The following is a 21,528-nucleotide window of genomic DNA, read 5'->3' on the forward strand; positions in this document are numbered from 1 at the left end:
AAAGCCTGCTTGGCACAAGGACTTTAATTTACAGTAAATTATTGTTAGGACACAGCCTGTCAATGCTGAGATAGTGCCACTTGTATGGTGGTGATCTAGGATAACTTAGATATTTTCATCTTCTCTTCTATTTTAAGGTGTAAGAGCTCCTGGTTGAGCAGGCAATGAATGAATTATGAATTTTAGTCTAAACTCTTAATTTTGTCTCCATTAATTTCCATAAGATATCTCAGCTGTTAAGTTTAAGCCTAACAGAGTCACATCATATTCTTACCAACGACACACTTATATTAGTCGATTTTAAAGATAACAAGTATATATATATATATAAATATAAATATAAATGTATATTTCATTTAATATTTCTATTTTTAATTTATTATAGAATGAGAAAGAATTGATAGAGAATTTAGGAACTCATTACATATATTAAAGTTTAAGTACCCAGTTACAAATGATATTAAAATTTAAAGCCTAATCATAATCTTGAAAGTATCGACTATTTAGACACGTTTAAAAATTCACAAATAGTTCAAGCATATAGAGACATTAATTTTCCCATAGACATGTGTAGTCTCAATTCCCATAACGTTTGGGAAGACATTTCTATTAAGAATTCACAAGGCAATTTCTTGACTCAAATTTTTATGCCCACATTTTCCGATGATTTCACTTTACATGCATATAACAAAACTCGATTTCAAGTTTTGGAAACTGAGTCTCTTAATAAAATGAACTAAATTCAACATTAAAAGAAAGATAACTAAAGTTGCATTTTATGTAGCATCGGAAGGAAAGGGAAGGAAACCAATTGTTCCGTTATTTTTCTTACTACAATCACCTTAAGTTTCTATAGTCACAATGTCTTGTAGGCTTGCACTTGTAGATTCATTATTCCAATTCAAGGTGCTATTATAATTTTATTCTTCTATGTTCCTTAGTTTATGTTGGATTTAATAATATTGTGTTTTATTCTTGTCTTGTGATTTGGCTTTGCAGGCTTCACCCCAGAAGCCTATTATTAACAAAAGGAACATTGCAGTGCAGTTCTCATCACCTGGTATGCATTCAAAATAGTTTTCATAACATGAAATACTATCTTCTTAGAGTGTAAAATCTATATACTAGTAAAGATTTATACACAGTCAGTATATTATTAACTATTCATTTGTATTACTTTTTTTTTAAGAGTGAATAATGATTAAACATCGATAGTAAATAATGCACTGACAGTGTATGTGCATACATTCTTTTCTCATCTTGTTAGGGGAATGATAATGATACTTTTTCATTTTTGGAGTGTATGTGCATCATAAGTTGTCACTTACATATTGCATGTGTTGATCAAAGGGAAAACATTGATTGATAAGAACCATGCAATACTTAATAGTTTCAAATTGTGATAACTGGTGTGTCTAATTTGATTGGATTGTGATTTTTTTATATTTTGTAGGAAGGCTTATTCTAAGTAAGTAATATAGGGTTCTTCATGTTTTTCTATTGGAAGATAAGCAACTTTTTTAAACTTTACTACCCATGCTAATAATATTCTTAGAGTCAAATTTACATTGAGCAAAATTAGTTGCCATTTATGTCTTTACAACTATGAAGAATGTGCCCCTTTGTTTTGTTAAACTTTTAATATTTATTTTCAACATGCATATTAGTCTTTTAAATTGCGGTTACTGTCTGCGTCGCTATAATTGTCATTGTGGCCATTGCCGTATAATTTTTTGTGACTAAAAAAATATTTTTGAATTTGATGTAATCTAATACGACCAAAATGTAGTCCGATGCAGATACATCATTTCATTCGATATCACACCACAATTACGGTGTGATATGATTATAGGTATAACCACAACTACATTATACATTGGGTGATGTGGTCCGTAATTTGATAGAGAGACCTTTACTCAACAAATGCTTATTTTCATGTCTTAATTAACAAAAATGATATGGGTTACTTTGCCCCTTTCAACTAACTCATTCTCATTATGCTTCAGGCATATGTAATACAAATGGAGGTAGTCTTGTAGGCAAAGGGTTGGGGCATCAAAGTCATTTACTTCCTCTGAGGAAACATACTGCCATAAAAGCTGTAGCAGTTCCAGTTGCCCCATCTCCACTTGAAAGTGATGAGTACAGAAGAGAAATTGCTGAAAAATATGGTTTTGAGAAGATTGGAGAACCACTTCCAGACAATGTTACATTAAAGGATGTCCTTAATTCCCTTCCTAAGAAGGTGTCTTTTCTTTAGATCTATGTAACATTTCTGTTATTAGATTCTACACTTAATTGTTTGGTTGGTATATTCAATATGTAACTGTCAAATTGGATATGAGGGGATCAGCTTAAATCATTTATAATTGGAAATTATTATTGTTAAGGTTTTAGTTCAAGACATAATATCTCATGTCTAGCTCAATGGGACTATCCTGTCATGTACATGTCCAACCAATACTTTATATATCATCCACTGTTTTAAATTGCATTTGCGGTTGCAGTTGCGATTACTGTGAATACGGCTGTTGCAATGCAGATTGAGGTCGTTCCAGTATTAATTATTTTGTGATTAAATAAATATTTTTTAATTCAATGCGACCCAATGTAGCATGATGCGGTCTGATAGCCTAAATGTGATATGATGTAGTTTGTGGCATCCTGGTGCAACAACATCATTGTGTGGTTCGGTGTCACATTGTAATTGCGGTGTGATGCAGTTGTGCAGGTCACCGCAACTGCAATATTGCGGCAGCATCATGTGATGTGGCCCGGAATTTAATCATAGATACCATAAGTGTTTTAAATTGCACTTCACAACCACATCATGACCGCATTTTCAATTGTTAAGATGAGAAAGGATGAAAAACAATTTTATTGTTAATTATTGATTATTAAATCATTGATCTTGATTCTTTTCCTGTATGCATTAAGGTGTTGGAGATTGATGAAATGAAATCATGGAGAACAGTTTTAATATCTGTTACTTCCTATACATTGGGGCTCTTTTTGATTTCAAATTCACCATGGTATCTACTTCCTTTTGCTTGGGCATGGACAGGAACTGCAGTAACTGGGGTGAGTTCAATAACTTTCCTTATTTTCTATAATGTTTTCTTATACCAGTTTCTCAGTTATTTTTCTAAAACTTTTCTTATTCTCTTTTCTTTTTGGCTATACAGTTATTTGTTGTAGCCCATGATTGTGCCCACAAATCATTTTCAAAGTACAAATTGGTTGAAGACATTGTTGGAAATGTGGCCTTAATGCCCCTCATTTATCCTTATGAGGCATGGAGATTCAAGCATGACCAGCATCATGCTAAGACAAACATGTAAGCAATGTGTCTTACTATTTTGTTTTTGTTAGTGCATCTTGCAGATTTTGTTGAATCAATATGTATAGTTATAGAGGACTCTAATTTGCTATATTTTCATTCAATGTGGAGTACTAATACATGCTTTAATATTGTTAATAATTTTTTTGTACTACCAATAGTATCCCTTTAGTCGTAGGTAAGGAACTGCTTCCTTTCGAGGTGTGTGAATATTCCTCTCAACAAGCATCTCTCACATAAATCAAATCTTTAACCTTTTGATCTTTCTAGAGATCTATCTGGGCATTACACCATTAGACCAATTGGTTCATTCAAATTTGAGTTGATAGGCAAGGAAGCAAAGTTTGCTGCTTAGTTAATTTTGATTCTGTGAAATACCCATCTCTCTATTACATATGAATTTCTTTCTCTTAAGTACAATACAAACACAAGGTGGTGGTGATATAGAAAGAAGAGAATGCATATTATATGTACATATTGTCAAGATCTGTAATATATTGTAGAGAACAAATGTGTTCTGTGTATGTATGCAGAAAAAACACTCCTCATGGACCTATTTTTCTTTATCTTTTGTATCACGTCGACATTTTTTTGGTATAACAAATAGTATCTCCTCACTCTTTCTGGGTAATGAACTAATTACTTTTGGATTTCGGAGTGCGTGACCGCCCTTCCCAAAAAGTGTAGCTCGTAGGAATCAATCCTTTGACCTTTTAATAGGGTTTTATGCCACTAGACCAACACCTTATTGATTATCATGTCCACCTTAATCGGCTAAATCAGTAGATCACTGTTTCATTCTGTACTTTTAAACTAAAAGCATATCCTATGTGATAGGTTATATGAAGATACTGCTTGGCACCCTATTTTGAAAGAAGACTTTGATTCATCTCCTCTTATGCGGAAAGCGATAACTTATGGATATGGTCCTGTTCGCCCTTTGATGTCTATTGCTCACTGGTATGGCACATAAAAGATCTTTTCCCTTAATATTTGTTTGTGAGTTGAGTTTTGGAGGGGAAAGAATGAAAATAGAAGGCTCCAGAGTCATCTAACAAGTGTATTTCAAGACTCTAAATTCTTTCTTTTCCCTCTCATCCCTTCTAAAACCTAACTCATAAACAAACCCTTAAGGTCGAGTATGTCATTTATCTTTGTATGGTTCCTTAAGGATTGCTACATTGGATTGAGTACTCTTAAGTTTAATTCTACCCTTAAATTTATGGTTAATGTTGATATTGGTTCACATCCTTACAGGGTTATGTGGCACTTTGATTTGAAGAAGTTCAGATCCAGTGAAGTAAAGAGGGTGATGATAAGTTTAGCTTGTGTGTTTTCCTTTATGGCAGTTGCATGGCCATTGATTATTTACAAGACAGGAATCATGGGATGGATTAATTACTGGTTGATGCCATGGTTGGGTTATCACTTTTGGGTAATTTTATACTTTGCTCTCTTGATCTTGTATATAGCTTATAATCTGTTTTTTTCTTCATGTGTGAAGTACTTATTATAAACTAGGGACCATATCCTTCATCCCAAACTTTGTTACTTCATATACTCCTTATTTTTTCATTGGTTAAAAAACTAAAACATGAATTAAGTATATATTAACTTTACATACTAATGAGAAAGTACATGAAGTTGTACATATTCTTAGGATATAAGATATGCTCCCATAAACTAGAGGATGGAACCTTTTTTTAATAACTAGCCAATTGTTTAAACATTTGATTTATGTTTCTTTAGTGGCTCAGGTTAGTATTGAACCTTAATGTTAATTCATCATAAAATACTTGCCTTTCACTTGAATGTGATGATGCATGACTTTTTCCAGAGGTATTATAGTACAAAATTACATGTTTCTTCCTAGGATCGTATGCTCTAAGAAAATTGGTGTTAGTATCATTAGCATTTGTTTGAATCAGTATAGGAAATTTTGTCTTTGTTATTACTTACCATATATTGGATTTTTGATGACTTTTGACTCTTTGTTTTGCTCTATCTTTCCTCTCCCTACCCTTCAAAAGCTTCATTTTACATTTTCTATATAATCAATAATATGGTCTTGTGTCTAGATTTTAAGGGTTCTTTTGTGAATTAGGTTTTTAAGATAAAGGAATGAAAATGGAAGGTTTCAGACTCATCTCATAAGTGTATTTCATGGCTCTAAAATTTTCAATTTCTCTTCTTTTCCTCCAAAATTCAACAACTCATAAACATATCCTAAATAGTAAAATGTAGTTATAATAAAGGGTTCTTTATCTAAGAATTGTTGGTTTGGACTGAATTATAGATGAGTACTTTTACCATGGTACATCATTCTGCACCACATATACCTTTCAAAGACTCTGATGAGTGGAATGCTGCACAAGCTCAGCTTAATGGAACTGTTCATTGCAATTATCCTAAATGGTAATTAATTTTTCCTCTTTCTAATCCATGTTTTTTTTGCTCATTATTTGACACATGGTGGGGCATGTTTCACAATTTAGCTTTATTGCTGATACCTTTGTGGATTAAGAAGATCTAATATAAGTGCTTCCATGTTACTTTTATTAATAATCTTTTGAATGTCTAAATGTTTACAAATTTTCTAATATCCATACCAGTGAATATGTCAAATTTATAAAATAGAATCATCTTATTGTCCATATGTTATGTCTCACTTGATTTCCATGCACCAATACATATATGTCAATTTTTCTTCTTCATCGCCAAGGTTCTTCATAAATTCAAATCTTGAAAACAGTTTATTTTCTTATGATGATAAGACTATATACATTTAATAAGTGTAAGCCGACCATATTTTTTTACTTACTAGTACTATATTAGAATTTCTAAGCACTTTCTATCACCAAGTCTTATATAAGATTGATCAATATTATATAGATAAGTATGTTTTTTACATTTTAAAGAGAACTAGGTTTTTTTATAGGCAAGTTGATAACTATGTTTGTTGATTAAACTGGTATATTCTGACTTCTTTTTTTAATAGGGTTGAGATTCTTTGCCATGATATCAATGTTCATATTCCACACCACATATCCCCAAAGATCCCAAGCTATAATTTACGAGCAGCTCATCAGTCTCTGCAAGAAAATTGGGGAAAGGTGAGTAATTTTATAATGCTAATTTTCTATCCTCAAATGTTGAATAAGGATCATTGTTTTATTAAATGCAAATTATTGTCTTCTTTCTTTATTTGGTACTACTAAAAGTATCCATCACCTTATGAATAAAAAATTAATCTCTTTTAGGGTGTGTGACTACCCTCCTAACGCGTGTCACTCCGAGGAATTGAACATTTCTTTACCTTTTAGTCTTTCTCAGAATTATTATCTTATTTCAAATCAAGATTTTAAAGAACATATGCTTTGTAGTCCAAATAAAGATATGGCTATTTTGTTATACCAGTGCTACAAATTAAAATCAACAATTCACTTAAAAAAATTGTATACTTTATATCTAAGCTTTATGAACTTCTAATGTCAATCAACATTATAGTTATAATATGTGGATGAATGTCATAGTCGCTAATTAGTATTATTATTGTGTTGGATGAACAGTATATGAATGAAGCAACATGGAATTGGCGATTGATGAAGACAATCTTGACTATTTGCCATGTGTATGATAAGGAGAAAAATTATGTTGCATTTGATGAACTTGCTCCTGAAGATTCAGGTCCAATCACATTTCTAAGGAAAGCAATGCCAAATTTTGCTTGATTAATATGTAGTTGTAAAGTTCCAAACAAGGCTTAGCCTTTTCAATTATTGAGTAGTAGTTTAAATAATTAAATAAAGTGGTAGTGAAAGTTAAAGTAAAGCTGAGAGATTCTTGTTAGATGATCATATTATCAGAACTTTATGTGAACAAGTATTAAAGAATCTAAATGTACGTGAAGTGTATCTTATACGGATTATTTTTGTATCTTCAAGTTTAAGAATAACAATGTTTTAAATTGTGGTTACGGTCGTAATTATAGTTGTTGTTCCGATTACGTTTAATGTGATTATGGCTGTTACAGTATGAATTACTTTGTGAGTAAAAAAATATTTTTTATATCGATATAGTCTAATGTGTCCTGATGCGATAAAGGAAATCATTGTAAGAGAGCATAAACTTTTGTATATTTTTTTATTGATTGATTAACAAAGATACAAAATATCCAATATATATACAACGAAAAACTGCTAGGCTATAACTAACTAACTTGCTTATAACATAAGCAAACTAACTAACTTGCTTATAACATAAGCAAACTAACTAACTAGAATAAAAGGAATAAAACATGCGTATAAAATAGAGAGCAATTATCTGCACAAAATAGGGTGGTGCATGTGATGCTAAACAAGCAAAGCCAAGTGGGCCAAAAAGCTGAGCAATAGCCTTGGGTTTCTCGGTTAGAATGTTGTATTCTTGGCCAAATCTGTCAGTCATTTTGTCCCATGCATCGTTGATCAAGTTGCCCTGCTATCCTGCCCATCCTGGTCCAATACATTGGCAACAATTAAGAATGTCTCAGTCAATTTGATTATTCCATGGGCCAATATGACCTGCAAAGACAAAGAAGCAAACATATATATATATATTTTACTATCCTCCCTCAAGCTGGAGAGTATAGGTTAATTACTCCCAGCTTGCCCAACAAATAGCCAAAAGGATAAGGTTCAAAAGCCTTAGTTAGAGTATCATCAACATGTTTTTGTTTGGAAGTAGGAAGCAAGTGGAATAGCTTATTTTGTAGACGTTTTCTTGCTATATGACAATCAATTTCTATATGTTTCATACGTTCATGGAATATAGAGCTTGCCACAATATACTAGACAGAATTGTTGTTACAATACAACAATGTAGGTTCTTTATAATGAACCTTGAAGTCTTTGAGAAGATAAGTTACCCATTGGATTTCACATGAAGCAAAAACCAAGGCACAATATTCAGATTCAGAGGAAGAATGAGAAACAATATTTTGTTTCTTAGATTTCCAAGAAACAAAGGAATCACCTAGGAACATACAATATGCAGAGATAAACGTCCTAGTGTTAGGGCATGAAGTCCAATCCGAATCGCTAAATCCCTTAAGCTGCAAAATAGAGGAAGCAAGGTCGAAGAGGCCTTGACTAGGTGTCTCTTTTATGTAATGAAGGACACAAGTGAGGGCTTTATAATTTTTATGGTAGGAGCAGTCATAAATTGGCTTAGTTGTTGTGTAATAAAGCTAAGATCAGGCCTAGTGTTTGTTAAATATAGAAGTCTTCCAACGAGTTGTCTATATAACATAGGGTCAAAGTATGGATCACTATCAATAGGGTATAAATGGGTGTCTTTCACCATGGGGGTGGGGACAGGTTTTGAAGTGAGGAATCCAATGTCTGAGAGAAGATCTAGAGAGTATTTTGGTTGGTAGTGTGATTCCTAACTTGGATCTGGCTACCTCAAGACCTAGGAACTATTTCAAGGGACCAAAGTCTTTAATTTTGCATTTGGCATCCAAATGAAGTTTCATAGAATTAATTTTCATTATGTCAGTGCTAACCAAAATTAAATCATCCACATAGATGATAAGGGATGTGAAGTGAGATGGAGTGGATTATGTAAACAGAGAGTGGTCATGGTGAGATTGGGTGTAACCAAGGTTAAGAAGGTTGGTAGACAATTTGGCAAACCATTGTCTACTTGCTTGTTTCAAGCCATAAATAGACTTTTTTAATTTGTAGATGAGGTTTGGTTTAGAGGTTTGGACTCCTGGTGGAAGGATCATGAAGACCTCTTCATTAAGGTCTCTATGTAAGAAAGCATTATTCACATAAATTTGGTTAAGGGTCGAGCCTTGGATGGTAGCCAATGCAAGTAAAAGTCTAACAATGGTTAATTTGACCATAAATCCTCTATTTGGTTGATTCATTTGGCCACAAGGCGTGCCTTGTGTCTCTCCATGGTGCCATCAGAGTGATATTTGAGTTTATAAACCCACTTACAGCCTATGGCATATTTATTAGGTGGTAGAGGTGTAAGAGTCCAAGTGTTGGTTTATTGTAAGGCTAAAAGTTTAGTATTCATGGCCTTGATCTATTCATTGGATTTGATGGCCTGGTCTTAGGCTTAATGTGTGTTGTGATGGAAAGGGAATGGTGAAAATGAGTGGGGGAAAAGACAGTATAGGCCATAACATGGATTAAGGGATGTTTAAGTTTGGTGTTGGAGGCTTCATGTTGTAGTTAATAGACTACAGTGATAGTCGTGCAAGTAAGTGGGTGAATGAGAAGGCTTAGTGGATCTTCTAATGTTGGGAGGGTATGAAACGGGGGTCATAGATGATAGATCATATAAGATGGACCCTTTTGTTATTGGTTTGTAACCAAGGAACACACTTTGTAGCCCTAGGGTCTAACTTGGCTCTATGGCTGACAATGGTGGAAGCATAAGCTAAGCAACCAAAGACCTTGAGATTATGAATGTTAGGTTTCTTACCAAACAAAACTTCTGAAGGGGATTGATAATGAATGACATGTGTAGGTAATTTGTCGATCAAGTGGACAACATGCTTAGCAACAAAGCCCCAAAATCCTTTTGGTAGGTTAACCTAGAATAGAAGGCAATGAGTAATGTTTAAATGTGCCCGTGTTTTCTTTCCAACACAAAATTTTGCTGTGGTGTTTCAACACAGGATCTTTGGTGAACAATTCCAAGTTCAGCATAAAAGGTGGGTAACATGAATTCAAGGCCATTGTCAGTCCTAATAGCTTTAATTTTCTTATTGTATTGTGTAATGACCAACTGCATAATATTTTGAACAAGATTTCTTGTTTCAGACTTGTTCATCATGAGGAAAATCCATGTATGTCTTATGAAGTCATCCACAATAGTTAGAAAGTATCTTTGACCATAGATAGTTGGGATAGCAAAGAGGTCCCCAAATATCCATGTAAATGAGTTCAAAGGCATCTATGGTAAGAGAAGAACTTTTGGGAAAGGACAATCTGGATTGCTTTCCAAGGTAACAAAAATCACACACTTTATTTGCATCAAACTTTACAAAAGGAAATTATTTGTTAACATGTTGAAGAACTAAAAATGAGGGATGACCTAATCTGAAATGCCAAATATCAAAAGCAATATCACTGCATTTTCCTAAGGAGCTAACAGTGTGAGCAACATTTTTCAAATTGGCATTTCTATTGAATTAGTAGAGATTGTTTAGAGCTTCAACATGACCAATCATCCTCGAAGTAGTCATATCCTGGATGAAAAAAGTGTATTTATCAAACACAAGCTTGCATTTAAGGGAGCATGCAAGCTTATTCATGGAAATTAAGTTGTATTTGAAATTTGGAATGTGTAAAACATTGTATAGGATAAGACTTTTACTTAGATTAATGGTCCCTGAATGTTTTGCAAGAACAATAATGTTATTAGGAAGTTTAACATGCATGGGTTTGATGCTCCTAAAGTATGTAAAATTTGATGTACTATTGGTGATATGATCAGTAGCACCACTATCAAGAATTCCAGATTTATTGTGGAAAGGATTACATGAAATGTGTTGGTGATCATCACTGGTTATCTCACAACTAACTTGGATGATATTATGATCATTATTAATACTTAAGTGAAGCATTTTCTTCTAATGATTGTCATTATTCTCCCTTTGTTATGTTTTAATGAGAGAATTTTTGTTTTCTTGTTTGATAGTCACATTATTGATAGATTCACCTTATTGTCTTGATTTGAATTTAAAGTTTGGGGAAATCCATGTTTAAAATAACAAGTCTTTATAGTGCCCTTCTTTCCCAGAGAAAGTGCACACTTTGTTGTTGCTATTTGATCCAGATCTCTTGCCAAAAGATCTTGTTGCTCCATTTCCTTGGAATCTCCTTGTTGTCCTATTGTAATCTAGGTTATTTCTTCCTACATTTCTTATTCCTTTGGGTCTTCCAAGATTTGTTGGAATTAATGGTGTTCTTGTTTTCTCCATATACTTTGCCTCTCTCTTGCTGAATAACCATGGAGAATACCTTGTTCATTGATGGAAGTGGTTCCATGAGAAGGTTTTGGGACTTCACATAGTCATATTGCTCACTAAAACCCTTGAGGAAGCAAATTATGTACTCTGACTCCCTGTAATTCTTGACAGATTTCAAGGCATTGCAACTTATGCGCCTCAAAAAACTTCCTCTTACTTTAATGAACTTCCTCTTATCTTGAATTTCTAACAAATAATGCCCCAAATCTGCACTGAAATTGCCGAAACTTTTCAACCACTCACACCCTAAAATGACATCCACACATACCATTTTAAATAAATAGAAATCTTGAGTAACCTTTAGAGTTGGAAGATGGAGTTTCACATCTCTTCACACACCCTGGCTTCAGAGGCGTTTCCCATTCCCCACTCCAACAAAATAACCTTGTGTGTTTTTAGTAGCAATCTTCAACTCTTATACTATTCCCAAGGCTAATAAATTATGGGAAGCCCCAGAATCCACCATTTATTCATAACTTTAATTTAGCATGATTGATGATTCTTGGTGCCTAATTGACTTTGTTTCACATGGTTTAGTGTTTTAGACTTTATTGGACTAATATTCCTAAAATGAGTTAATTTGGGATTATTTGGCCTGATTAAATCTATTATCATTTTCAGATCACATTTGGCACCAATGGCATTTTGGGCATTATGGAAGTCGAGGATATGTGTTGAAGTGAAGATTGTATTTTTAATTTAGGAGTTGTTTTTATTGTAATTTGGCTTTGAGTCCATTGTTTAGGCCCAATTCAGTTTATGTGTGTTGGAGGGGTTCAATTCAGATTCGCCACTCTAAACACACACACTTTTACTTTGCCTCACTTTGAAAAACATACATTTTCGGTTTTCCCTCTTTTTGCTCTGCTAGGGTTTCACTCTTCTTCATTTTATCATTTTCGGTTTGCTCTTCCATTGACATGGAAGGCTAAATTTCTAGACTAAGTTCCTTTGGTAATGTATCACAACTCTTGAGGTTTTGTTATTAATGCATTTTCGGTTTCTTTATTGTTGATTTCTTCTATCTTTTCTGAATATGGTTTGCTTAATGCCATTGCTTAGAAACTGGTTGGTTGAGTTTATCTTCACTTAGTTGATTTACTCTCTCTAGTGCATGAATGCTTAGTTCGTGTGAATTTGTTAATCGTTTCATACTTTTACTGATTTCGCTTAGTTTGATGTTTAGGTTCTGGAACTTTGAATTGATTATCGCTTAGTTAATTGATTCTCAACAAATTCGGAAGTTAATGGTTGGAATCTGAAAATAATCTTTTGAAACCGAGGATTGAGTTGTGAACAAACGAACCAAAGGGATTTAGCCGTTTTATTACATTGTTTAACTACTGTTTCTGAATTTGATTTATGTTCATACTATCCAACAACAAAACCCCCCTTGTGTGTGAGTATAAGGTGTTTGAAGCTTTGCTTGAAAGATAATCCTTAGGAAACGACCTAGGAGTCACTTCCTAGTACTGCAGATTTAATTGTTATATTATTTGTATCGGGTACGACCTCGATCAACTATGACCTTACGACCTTTAATGGTTCCCCACGGCTTCAACGTATTGTTTGACGTCATCCTCGCATTACTACTCACATTCAACTCTAAATTGAGTTCCTTTTTTGTTTCCTCTTCGATTTCTTCATCTTCTTCTTTCTCTTCGTCTTGACCTAACAAAATAACATGGAGTTGTTTGTTGCAGCAAATGTGTCCTAGAAAGTATCTCTCATCACAATGGAAGCATAAACTTCTCCTCCTCTTCTCATTCTCCTCCTCTTTAGTAAGCCTTTTGAACCTTATCCATCTTCGATTTCCACTGGGATTTTCCCCTTCATGAAAATTGGTCCCCCCCCTTTGTGTTGGTGTTTTCAAAATTCCCCAAATGGGTGCGTGAATTCTCTCTATGACTAAAATTATCATAGGTCTCATGAAGGGTCTCTTTGAGATCTTGGGCCCCGGTGCAACGTCCCACCAAAGTTGTTTTAGTGAACCCAAGTCCATTGTTGCGAGACGGGTATCCATGAGATCGACCTAGAATCCGATTCCTTTCTTCTACCCTTTGAGCCACCTCCATTAACTCATTCAAATCAGCAGAACTCATCAGTCCAACTTCTGCTTTAATATCTTCTTTAAGGCCATTTATAAAAACTTATTTCATAAATTATTCATCTGCATAACGGAGGGGGCATACCATAGTTCAAACTGCCCTCTGTATTCCATGACTGTTCCCTTCTGCTTCAACCCCATCAATGCCTCATATGAGTTTTCCGACAAAGTTACCTGAAATCGACTCATCAAAGCTTATCGAAATAAAGGCCATCTCACCGCTACCACCATTGATACTAGTTTAATGCATTCCCTTCCAAAGATACTATTGCGGTATCTACCTTCTCTTCTTCTAGGATTCAATTGATCTCAAAGTAACGTTCAACTCTATACACCCACCCATGGGGATCTTCTCCAGCAAAGTATGGGACTTTAACCCTCTTCACCCATTCCCCCCGCCTTGTCTCCTCGTTGTTGTGTAATCACTCCTTACGATACCTCTATTCTAGATTACTATTTTCCCCAACGCCTTCTCACCCCAACCCCATTATTTCCCCCACTATTTCCTCTAAACGATCAATTACTGTTCTTATCAATGTCTTAATTTGTTGCCTTAAGGTTTCTTAAAGAGAGGTTTGCATTCCCTCCAACCTCTTCTCCACATTTTCTAATTTATTTTCCATTCTTGTTGATACCATCCAAATGCTCCTAAGATCGGGAGCTATGATACCAACTTGATAGGAACCAACCAAGTTAAGAAAGAAATGGCAGAGAATTTAGACAAAACAAGTGCATAATATTTTACTCACAGTAGAGAAATAGTGTAGAACACAAGATATAGAAATGATTTATTACTGTGATAAAAGGAAGGCAATACAAGAGGAATAGTTTCCTTCTTCCTATGATACAATCACCCCTAATTCTCTCAATTGATTGTCTGCTATTTACGTACCCCCTTCTGTCCTCATGTTCACCTCTTCATTCTGATTCTAGTATCTTCCTAACCAACCAACTCCTAACAAGTGCCTTGTTGGTTAGAGTCATGTGTACAAGCCCCTTTTCTTTCTTTTCCAATATACCCTTACTCTCTTTCTTTCTTCTCTGAAATACCCTCCTAATTGGAGGTCTAACATTCTCTATCTTCCCTATTCCCTAGAGTCTCGCCCTTTTCAACTTCTATAGCACCGATCTACCTCTTTTATAGCATAAGCATGATGAACAATCTCTATATATTAGAAATGATTTTACCACATGATATAGGGTGGACCTCTAACAAAAATTCAATGCATTAGCATTAGCTGCATTGGAAAAGATTGCTAATTGAGTAATTTGTAACTATACTGGGACATGATCATAGAGCCTTCTCAAAATAAGAAATCTACCAATAGAAAGATATCATGGTAATATGATATAAATACTAGAAGTTTGTCAAATATTCCTTGATGTTCCAACTTCTAACTGTATTAATACAATTTTTTTGGATACGAAGAATATCCTCTCATCTTTTTTGGGTAAGGAACTAATTTTTTCAAGATGCATGATTGCCTCTCCCAATAAATGACGCTTCAAAAAATTGAACTTTGACTTCTATGTAACTAAATAGGTTAAATCATCCTCAAACTTCTATTTAATCAGTACCATGCAACAAAGAAGCTAATATTACAAAAAGTAGTGAGAAAACCAAATTTTAAGGAAGTAGATATTTATCTATTTAATCCATTTAAATTAGGCATGTGTATTGGTGTAGCTACATGATGCAGGTGATAAAAATGAAAAATAAAATTAGGAGCTAACAAATAAAAGTGTAGAAACAAATTATAAAATAAGAAAATTTGTATTGAAAAAAAAGATGTATTTAAACCTAAAACAAGACTCATCAAAATATTTATGAAAATAAAAAGTTAGGAGCAAATAAATACCCAATTTTATCTATTAAAAAACTTTGGCTATAAATTTACTCCCTGCGAAATTAAAACTCCTAAAGCACCTGGCAGACAGGAGTACAATGAACAGTTCCTACTTTTGAAAAGAAAATTAATGAGAAAGAAACAGTTTCCTTCCATGGACCCTAAATGGTGATAATAATATCTCAATGAAGAATCATTGAATTCCCACCAACAAATTCATGATATATTCACCAACCTCATCCTCACTCTTTATTACAATTCATTTCCTTCTCATTTATGAACCTCAACCCATATAAACCTTATACTGTTCTTTACTTCCGGTATGTGAAAGAGTATATAAGTGTGGAAAAGAGTCACATAAATATTGCTTTGAAGTTTTGATTCAAGATATGATATCTCACTTATAGTTTTTCATTCTTCCCATGTCTTATTAACAATGGAACTCCCCGTGATTGGAGGATCAGGGTCTTGATCGAGTCCAACAAATGTATTAGAGCCAATACTTCAGCTGGAACATGGTGGACTTAAGGAGGAGCAGACCAATAAGGGTGTGGTACTCACACTTGATAGGAAGATTGTTGAGTATATTTAAGTATGAAGTATCATATTGGATGCAAATAGATAAGTGAAAGTCTTAGCACTAAATGAAATAATTTATAAATAAAAAATTACCATAAAACTATTGGCATCAAAATTTATCTTATTTACTACATATTAAAATTACCAAACTGTAGGAAGTCTTATAAAAAGTGATAAATTGTTCATAATATTTTTTACCAAGTAACTATGTGTTTCGTTTCTGGTTCATACTAACTTGCATAGTTGCATGTTCAGCTGTCTTTGCCTCACTCCAAGGGTAAACAAAAAACCTTTTTTGTTTCTTTAGAATCCATCTCTAACTAAAGTGTTCTGCAAAACAAAAAGGTAAGCCTGAAGAAACATAGCTTTCTCATAATCTATAGTTCAGACAAATATAATACTTTGCTTCTTGCATTGCATGCTTTGTTTCTTTGTTTTTCTTGTTTCCTTTATTGTGTTAGTCTACATGGATCTTCAAACCCAGACAAAGGTTGTCTTATCTTACATGCTCTACTTAAAATCCAAAACCTTTGTGTTACATACTTATATCATAGTTAATTTCTTTGCTTAAAAAAACAGGAAGAAAAAAACAAAGTACTAGAATTTGAAAGCTTGTAACTTCTTTCTTCTACTCTATGCTTAGTGTCTTTGAATCATCCAAGGCTCAACTCTGCTGTAAAAAAAATTATTTCTTAGGTTCTGTTAAATCATTCCTATCTTTCCAAGGAAAATTATTAGTGTGAATTCTATCTTAATCATATAATTCTTGGTAGTAAGATTATCAACATTGCATACTAATAATATCTATGTGGCTTAGGTAAGTTCTGTAGAGGTGATTTGTAATTACCCTTTAGTAATAGAGTAGAATCCATCATAAGGATAGTGTTATTCTTCATGTTTCAAGCACAATTTCTAACAACTAATTTTCTTCTGTATTCCTTTTGAGAACAGTGTTGCTGCTGACAAGTTCATGGAGATTTGGAATACACAAAAGAATTGGTTTCCATAGAGGTACACAATCCATCATATCTTCTATGATATGGTCATTATGATTTTGTAGTTCTGATAGAGGATTTCCCTAAGGTGGTGGAAGTTTTCAGGTATTTGTTCTGATGGGTTTTGGGATATTTGGTTCAGTTCTTGTTCTGACATTTTTCTTCAAGCACTCATCATCTCAGCAACCAAATACTGATGACTTCCTTGTATCCGAGTTCTTGAAGAAAATGAGTTTTACTTCAACATATTCAGAGGCCTATTACAACTTCTCTGCTTCTATTTGTTCATGGGAAAGAGTTTCTTGTGATGCCAATAGAGAACATGTTGTTAAGTTAGTATTTTCGGGTATGGGTCTATCAGGCCCTATTCCTGATACAACCATAGGCAAGCTCAGCCAGCTTGAATCTTTGGATCTTAGCAACAACAAAATCACTGCCTTGCCTTCGGATTTCTGGAGTTTAAGCTTACTCAAGAAGCTTAACCTTTCATCCAATAACATTTCTGGCTCATTGACTAATAACATCGGAAACTTCGGTTTGCTAGAAATATTTGACTTATCCAGCAACAATTTCTCTGGGGAAATTCCTGAAACTATTGGCTCCTTTGAGAGTCTAGAGGTCCTTAAACTTAACAACAACAGATTTCAGAAAAGCATACCTCATGCAATTCTTAAGTGCCGTTCTCTAGTTTCAATTGATCTTTCGACAAATCAGCTTAATGGGACAATTCCACATGGTTTTGATGCTGCTTTTCCTAAGCTTAGGACCTTAAACCTTGCTCAGAATAATATTTATGGCAGTGATTCAGACATTTCTGGGTTAAATTCTATTGTGAGTCTCAACTTATCTGGCAATTCGTTTCAGGGTTCGGTAATGGGTGTGTTTCAGGGAAGTCTGGAGTTTATGGACCTTAGCAGAAACCAATTTCAAGGTCACCTTTCTCAGGTACACCTCAACTCTAATTACAATTGGTCTCAATTAGTCTATCTGGATTTGTCAGAGAATCAGTTTAGTGGGGAAATTTTCCGAAACTTGAATGAATTCCATAATCTAAACCACCTTAATCTTGCTCACAATAGATTTACTAGACAGAAATTTCCCAACTTTGCAATGCTCTCTAGACTGGAATATCTGAACTTGTCCAAATCTAGCCTGGTTGGTTACATTCCTGATGAAATCTCAAACCTGAGTAGTTTCAATGCACTTGATATTTCTATGAATCATCTTATCGGACGAATCCCCTTACTGAACACTAAGAACCTTCAATTTCTTGACCTTTCAAACAACAATTTCAGTGGAGAAGTCCCTCCATTAATATTGGAGAAACTCCCACAGATGGAGACATACAATTTCTCTTACAATAACTTAACCATCTGCGCTCCGGAAATCAAACCTTATGTCCTCAAAACAGCATTCTTTGGATCAATGAACAGTTGCCCAATTGCTGCAAACCCAAGTCTTTTGAAAAAAAGAGACTCTCAACATAAGGTAATGAAGCTAGCTCTAGCATTGTCCCTCTCAGTTATCTGTTTGCTTACCGGGCTTTTGGTAGCATTTGGTTGCCTGAGGAAAAACAAATCACGGCCACTTAAGCAAAGTTCGCACAAAGAAGAACCAAATATATCAGGTCCCTTCTCATTCAAGACTGATTCAACAACTTGGGTGCCTGACGTTAAGCAAGCGACATCAGTCCCAGTAGTTATCTTTGAGAAGCCACTGTTGAGTATTACATTTGCAGACCTCTTGGCTGCAACTTCAAATTTCGATAGGGGTACGCTTTTGGCTGATGGAAAATTTGGGCCTGTTTATAGATGCTTTCTACCCGGTGGTATTCATGTCGCGGTTAAAGTTCTAGCCTTAGGATCTACATTGACAGATCAAGAAGCTGCAAGAGAGCTTGAGTATCTTGGTCGAATCAAGCACCCCAATCTTGTTCCTCTAACTGGTTATTGTGTAGCCAGGGATCAGAGGATTGCCATATATGATTACATGGAGAACGGGAACTTGCAAAATTTGCTTTACGACTTGCCACTCGGTTTACTACAAAGGACAGATGATTGGAGCACAGACACATGGGAAGATGATAATAGAATTCAAATTGCTGGGACTGAAGGATTCCTCACAACTTGGAGGTTTCGTCACAAAATCGCTCTTGGTGCGGCCCGAGCATTGGCATTTCTGCATCACGGATGCTCACCACCGATTATTCACAGAGATGTTAAAGCTAGCAGTGTTTATTTGGACTATAACTTGGAGCCAAGACTTTCTGATTTTGGGCTGGCTAAGATTTTTGGGAGTGGCTTGGATGAGGAGATTGCACTCGGTACTCCTGGTTATGTTCCACCAGAGTTTTCTCAACCAGAATTCGACACCCTAACACCAAAATCTGATGTATACTGTTTCGGCGTTGTTCTCTTGGAGCTACTAACTGGAAAGAAGCCGGTTGGAGATGACTATCTTGTTGAGAAAGAAGCAACTTTGGTAAGTTGGGTAAGAGGACTTGTAAGAAACAACAATGCTTCAAGAGCTATTGATATGAAAATTCGCGATACCGGACCAGAACACCAAATGGAGGAGGCCCTTAAGATTGGTTATCTTTGCACTGCAGACCTTCCTTCTAAACGACCGAGCATGCAGCAGATAGTTGGACTTCTGAAAGATATTGAACCTTCGGCTAATTAGCAGCATTATGAACAAGAAGAAAATGAAATGATCTGGTTTTGTTTAGTTTTAGGCCTTTGAGTTTTGATGTAAATGTAAAAGGATAAGTTATTGGAATTCTATTTTTGATATTCATCTCTCTTTCCTTTCTACTATCCATCTCCAAGTAGATCTATAGATGAAAAAAGCTTTGATAAATATGCACCAGAACTTGATCATCTGGTTTCTATATATAAAATGAATAAACATCCCAATGAAATTGATAAGTAGAAGTCTAAACATAAATAATACACTCACTACGAATTAGAGATTCTAACAGGAATTGGACAGACCAAAACCATGTTGATCATTGTTTTAATATATGTAATGACAGAGATAAAATATAGATGAGTGATATGAAAATTTTATGTCATGCAATCTTAAATATGTATATTTTCAAGTGAATTTTATTTAGCATTTAATAAGATTGATCCAAAACTTTAATTGTAGCGCAATAATTTCATAAAAAATACATAAGTAAGATTCAGAACAACAAATCATCAATCTTATTATACATAAAACAAATATAAACGTCTCAAAGTAAACTATAAAGTATATAGACTCTCACTTAATTAAGGTGTCTTAGGGAACAGTCATAAAAGCAATATGCTCATAAAAGATCTTAGATACCACACCCTTAGACCTTAGATAACACACCCTTAGTCAATGAACCAGCAAGCATAAAATGTGTTCCTATATAATATATATTCTATGGAAATTTGTTTATTTTGAACATTTTCTTTAACAAATAGAAACTTAATGTCAATAAATTTTGACTTTGTAGAAATCCTATTGTTGTTGGACTAAAGAACTCTTGACTTGTTGTTAGTTTTTACAATAAATTTTCATTGGTCTTTCAAGCCATTGACCACACGTACGTCAATGATAAAATTATGCAATCATATCCCATGGTCCGTTGTCTCAAAACAAGTCATGAACTATGCACCTATGGTTGAATGAGCTATGTGTGTCTGTTTAGTATACTTCCAAGAGATAGCACCTCCAATCAACATAAAGACATATCGAGATGTGGAGCGTTTGTTGTCTTGAAATCCAACAAAATCAGAGTCAGAGTATTAAATGATCTGTAGACTGTTAGACTTATGGTAACTGAGCATATACTCATTTGTTCTCTTCAAGTAATGCATTGCACATTTGACTGTCTTCCAATGATTCATTCAAAGTTTTCTCAAATATCTTCCCAAAACTCTCAGGATAATCGTTATGTCTGCACATGTGTAAACTAGGATAAATTAAACTTCCAACTATAGATGTATATGGAATCATTTGAATATCATATCTTTCAAGTCATTCTTACAAGACTAAACTTGTCTCTCTTAGCTATTAGGGGTATATCATGACTTATTATCTTTAAAATCGAATATTTGTAGGACTTTATAAATATAGCTCTCTTGTGACAACCTTAGGATACTTTGAGAGCAATTTCTTAGTATCTGAGTACCTAACACAAAAGAAGCTTCCCCAATATCTTTCATCTCGAAATTCTTAGTTAGAAATCTTTTGGTCTTGTGAAACAATCATATCAGTGCTGACAAGCAACATATCATTGACATATAATATTAAGAATATAAATTTTCTCTCACTAAATCTGTGGTAATGACTTGATGGAACTCATGATACCATTGACGAGAATTGTGTTTAAGGTCGTAGATGGATTTATTTAATTTACATACCATGGACTTTGAGTCTAGGGATGACAATGGGTCTGGTTGGGTCCAGGTAGTGCATTACCTGGACCCGTCCCGTTGCTACATTTTTGGACCCAGACCCGCCCTAGACCCATACTGATACTCGTTGGGTCTACTACCAATAGCTCTTTGGGTAACTAGCGGATCTACGAGTACCCACAAATTAAAAAACATTAAAAATTATTTGTGGTTACCCATTGTCATATTTGAGTCATTTGA

At 34.4% G+C, this 21,528-nt stretch overlaps 2 protein-coding genes across 3 annotated transcripts; both read left to right on the plus strand.

Moving 5' to 3' along the window:
- LOC109327644 (omega-6 fatty acid desaturase, chloroplastic-like) lies at window positions 862-7,280 on the plus strand. Its single transcript, XM_019560817.1, has 10 exons — window positions 862-906; window positions 1,000-1,060; window positions 2,007-2,245; window positions 2,938-3,081; window positions 3,186-3,337; window positions 4,178-4,300; window positions 4,598-4,775; window positions 5,637-5,755; window positions 6,339-6,453; window positions 6,910-7,280. Exons 1-10 carry the CDS (start codon window positions 862-864, stop codon window positions 7,069-7,071), a joined length of 1,338 nt encoding a protein of 445 aa, XP_019416362.1. The 3' UTR covers window positions 7,072-7,280.
- On the plus strand, window positions 16,121-19,699 carry LOC109328739 (probable LRR receptor-like serine/threonine-protein kinase At2g24230). Of its 2 annotated transcripts, none has more exons than XM_019562341.1 (2): window positions 16,121-16,357; window positions 16,966-19,699. In XM_019562341.1, exon 2 carries the CDS (start codon window positions 17,018-17,020, stop codon window positions 19,580-19,582), a length of 2,565 nt encoding a protein of 854 aa, XP_019417886.1. In that variant the 5' UTR covers window positions 16,121-16,357; window positions 16,966-17,017; the 3' UTR covers window positions 19,583-19,699. The 2 variants fall into 2 exon arrangements, with proteins under 2 accessions (XP_019417886.1, XP_019417885.1); XM_019562340.1 differs by having other exon boundaries at window positions 16,121-16,250; window positions 16,857-19,699.

The sequence above is a fragment of the Lupinus angustifolius genome, chromosome LG15, assembly GCF_001865875.1.
Source record: "Lupinus angustifolius cultivar Tanjil chromosome LG15, LupAngTanjil_v1.0, whole genome shotgun sequence".
NCBI lineage: Eukaryota > Viridiplantae > Streptophyta > Magnoliopsida > Fabales > Fabaceae > Lupinus > Lupinus angustifolius.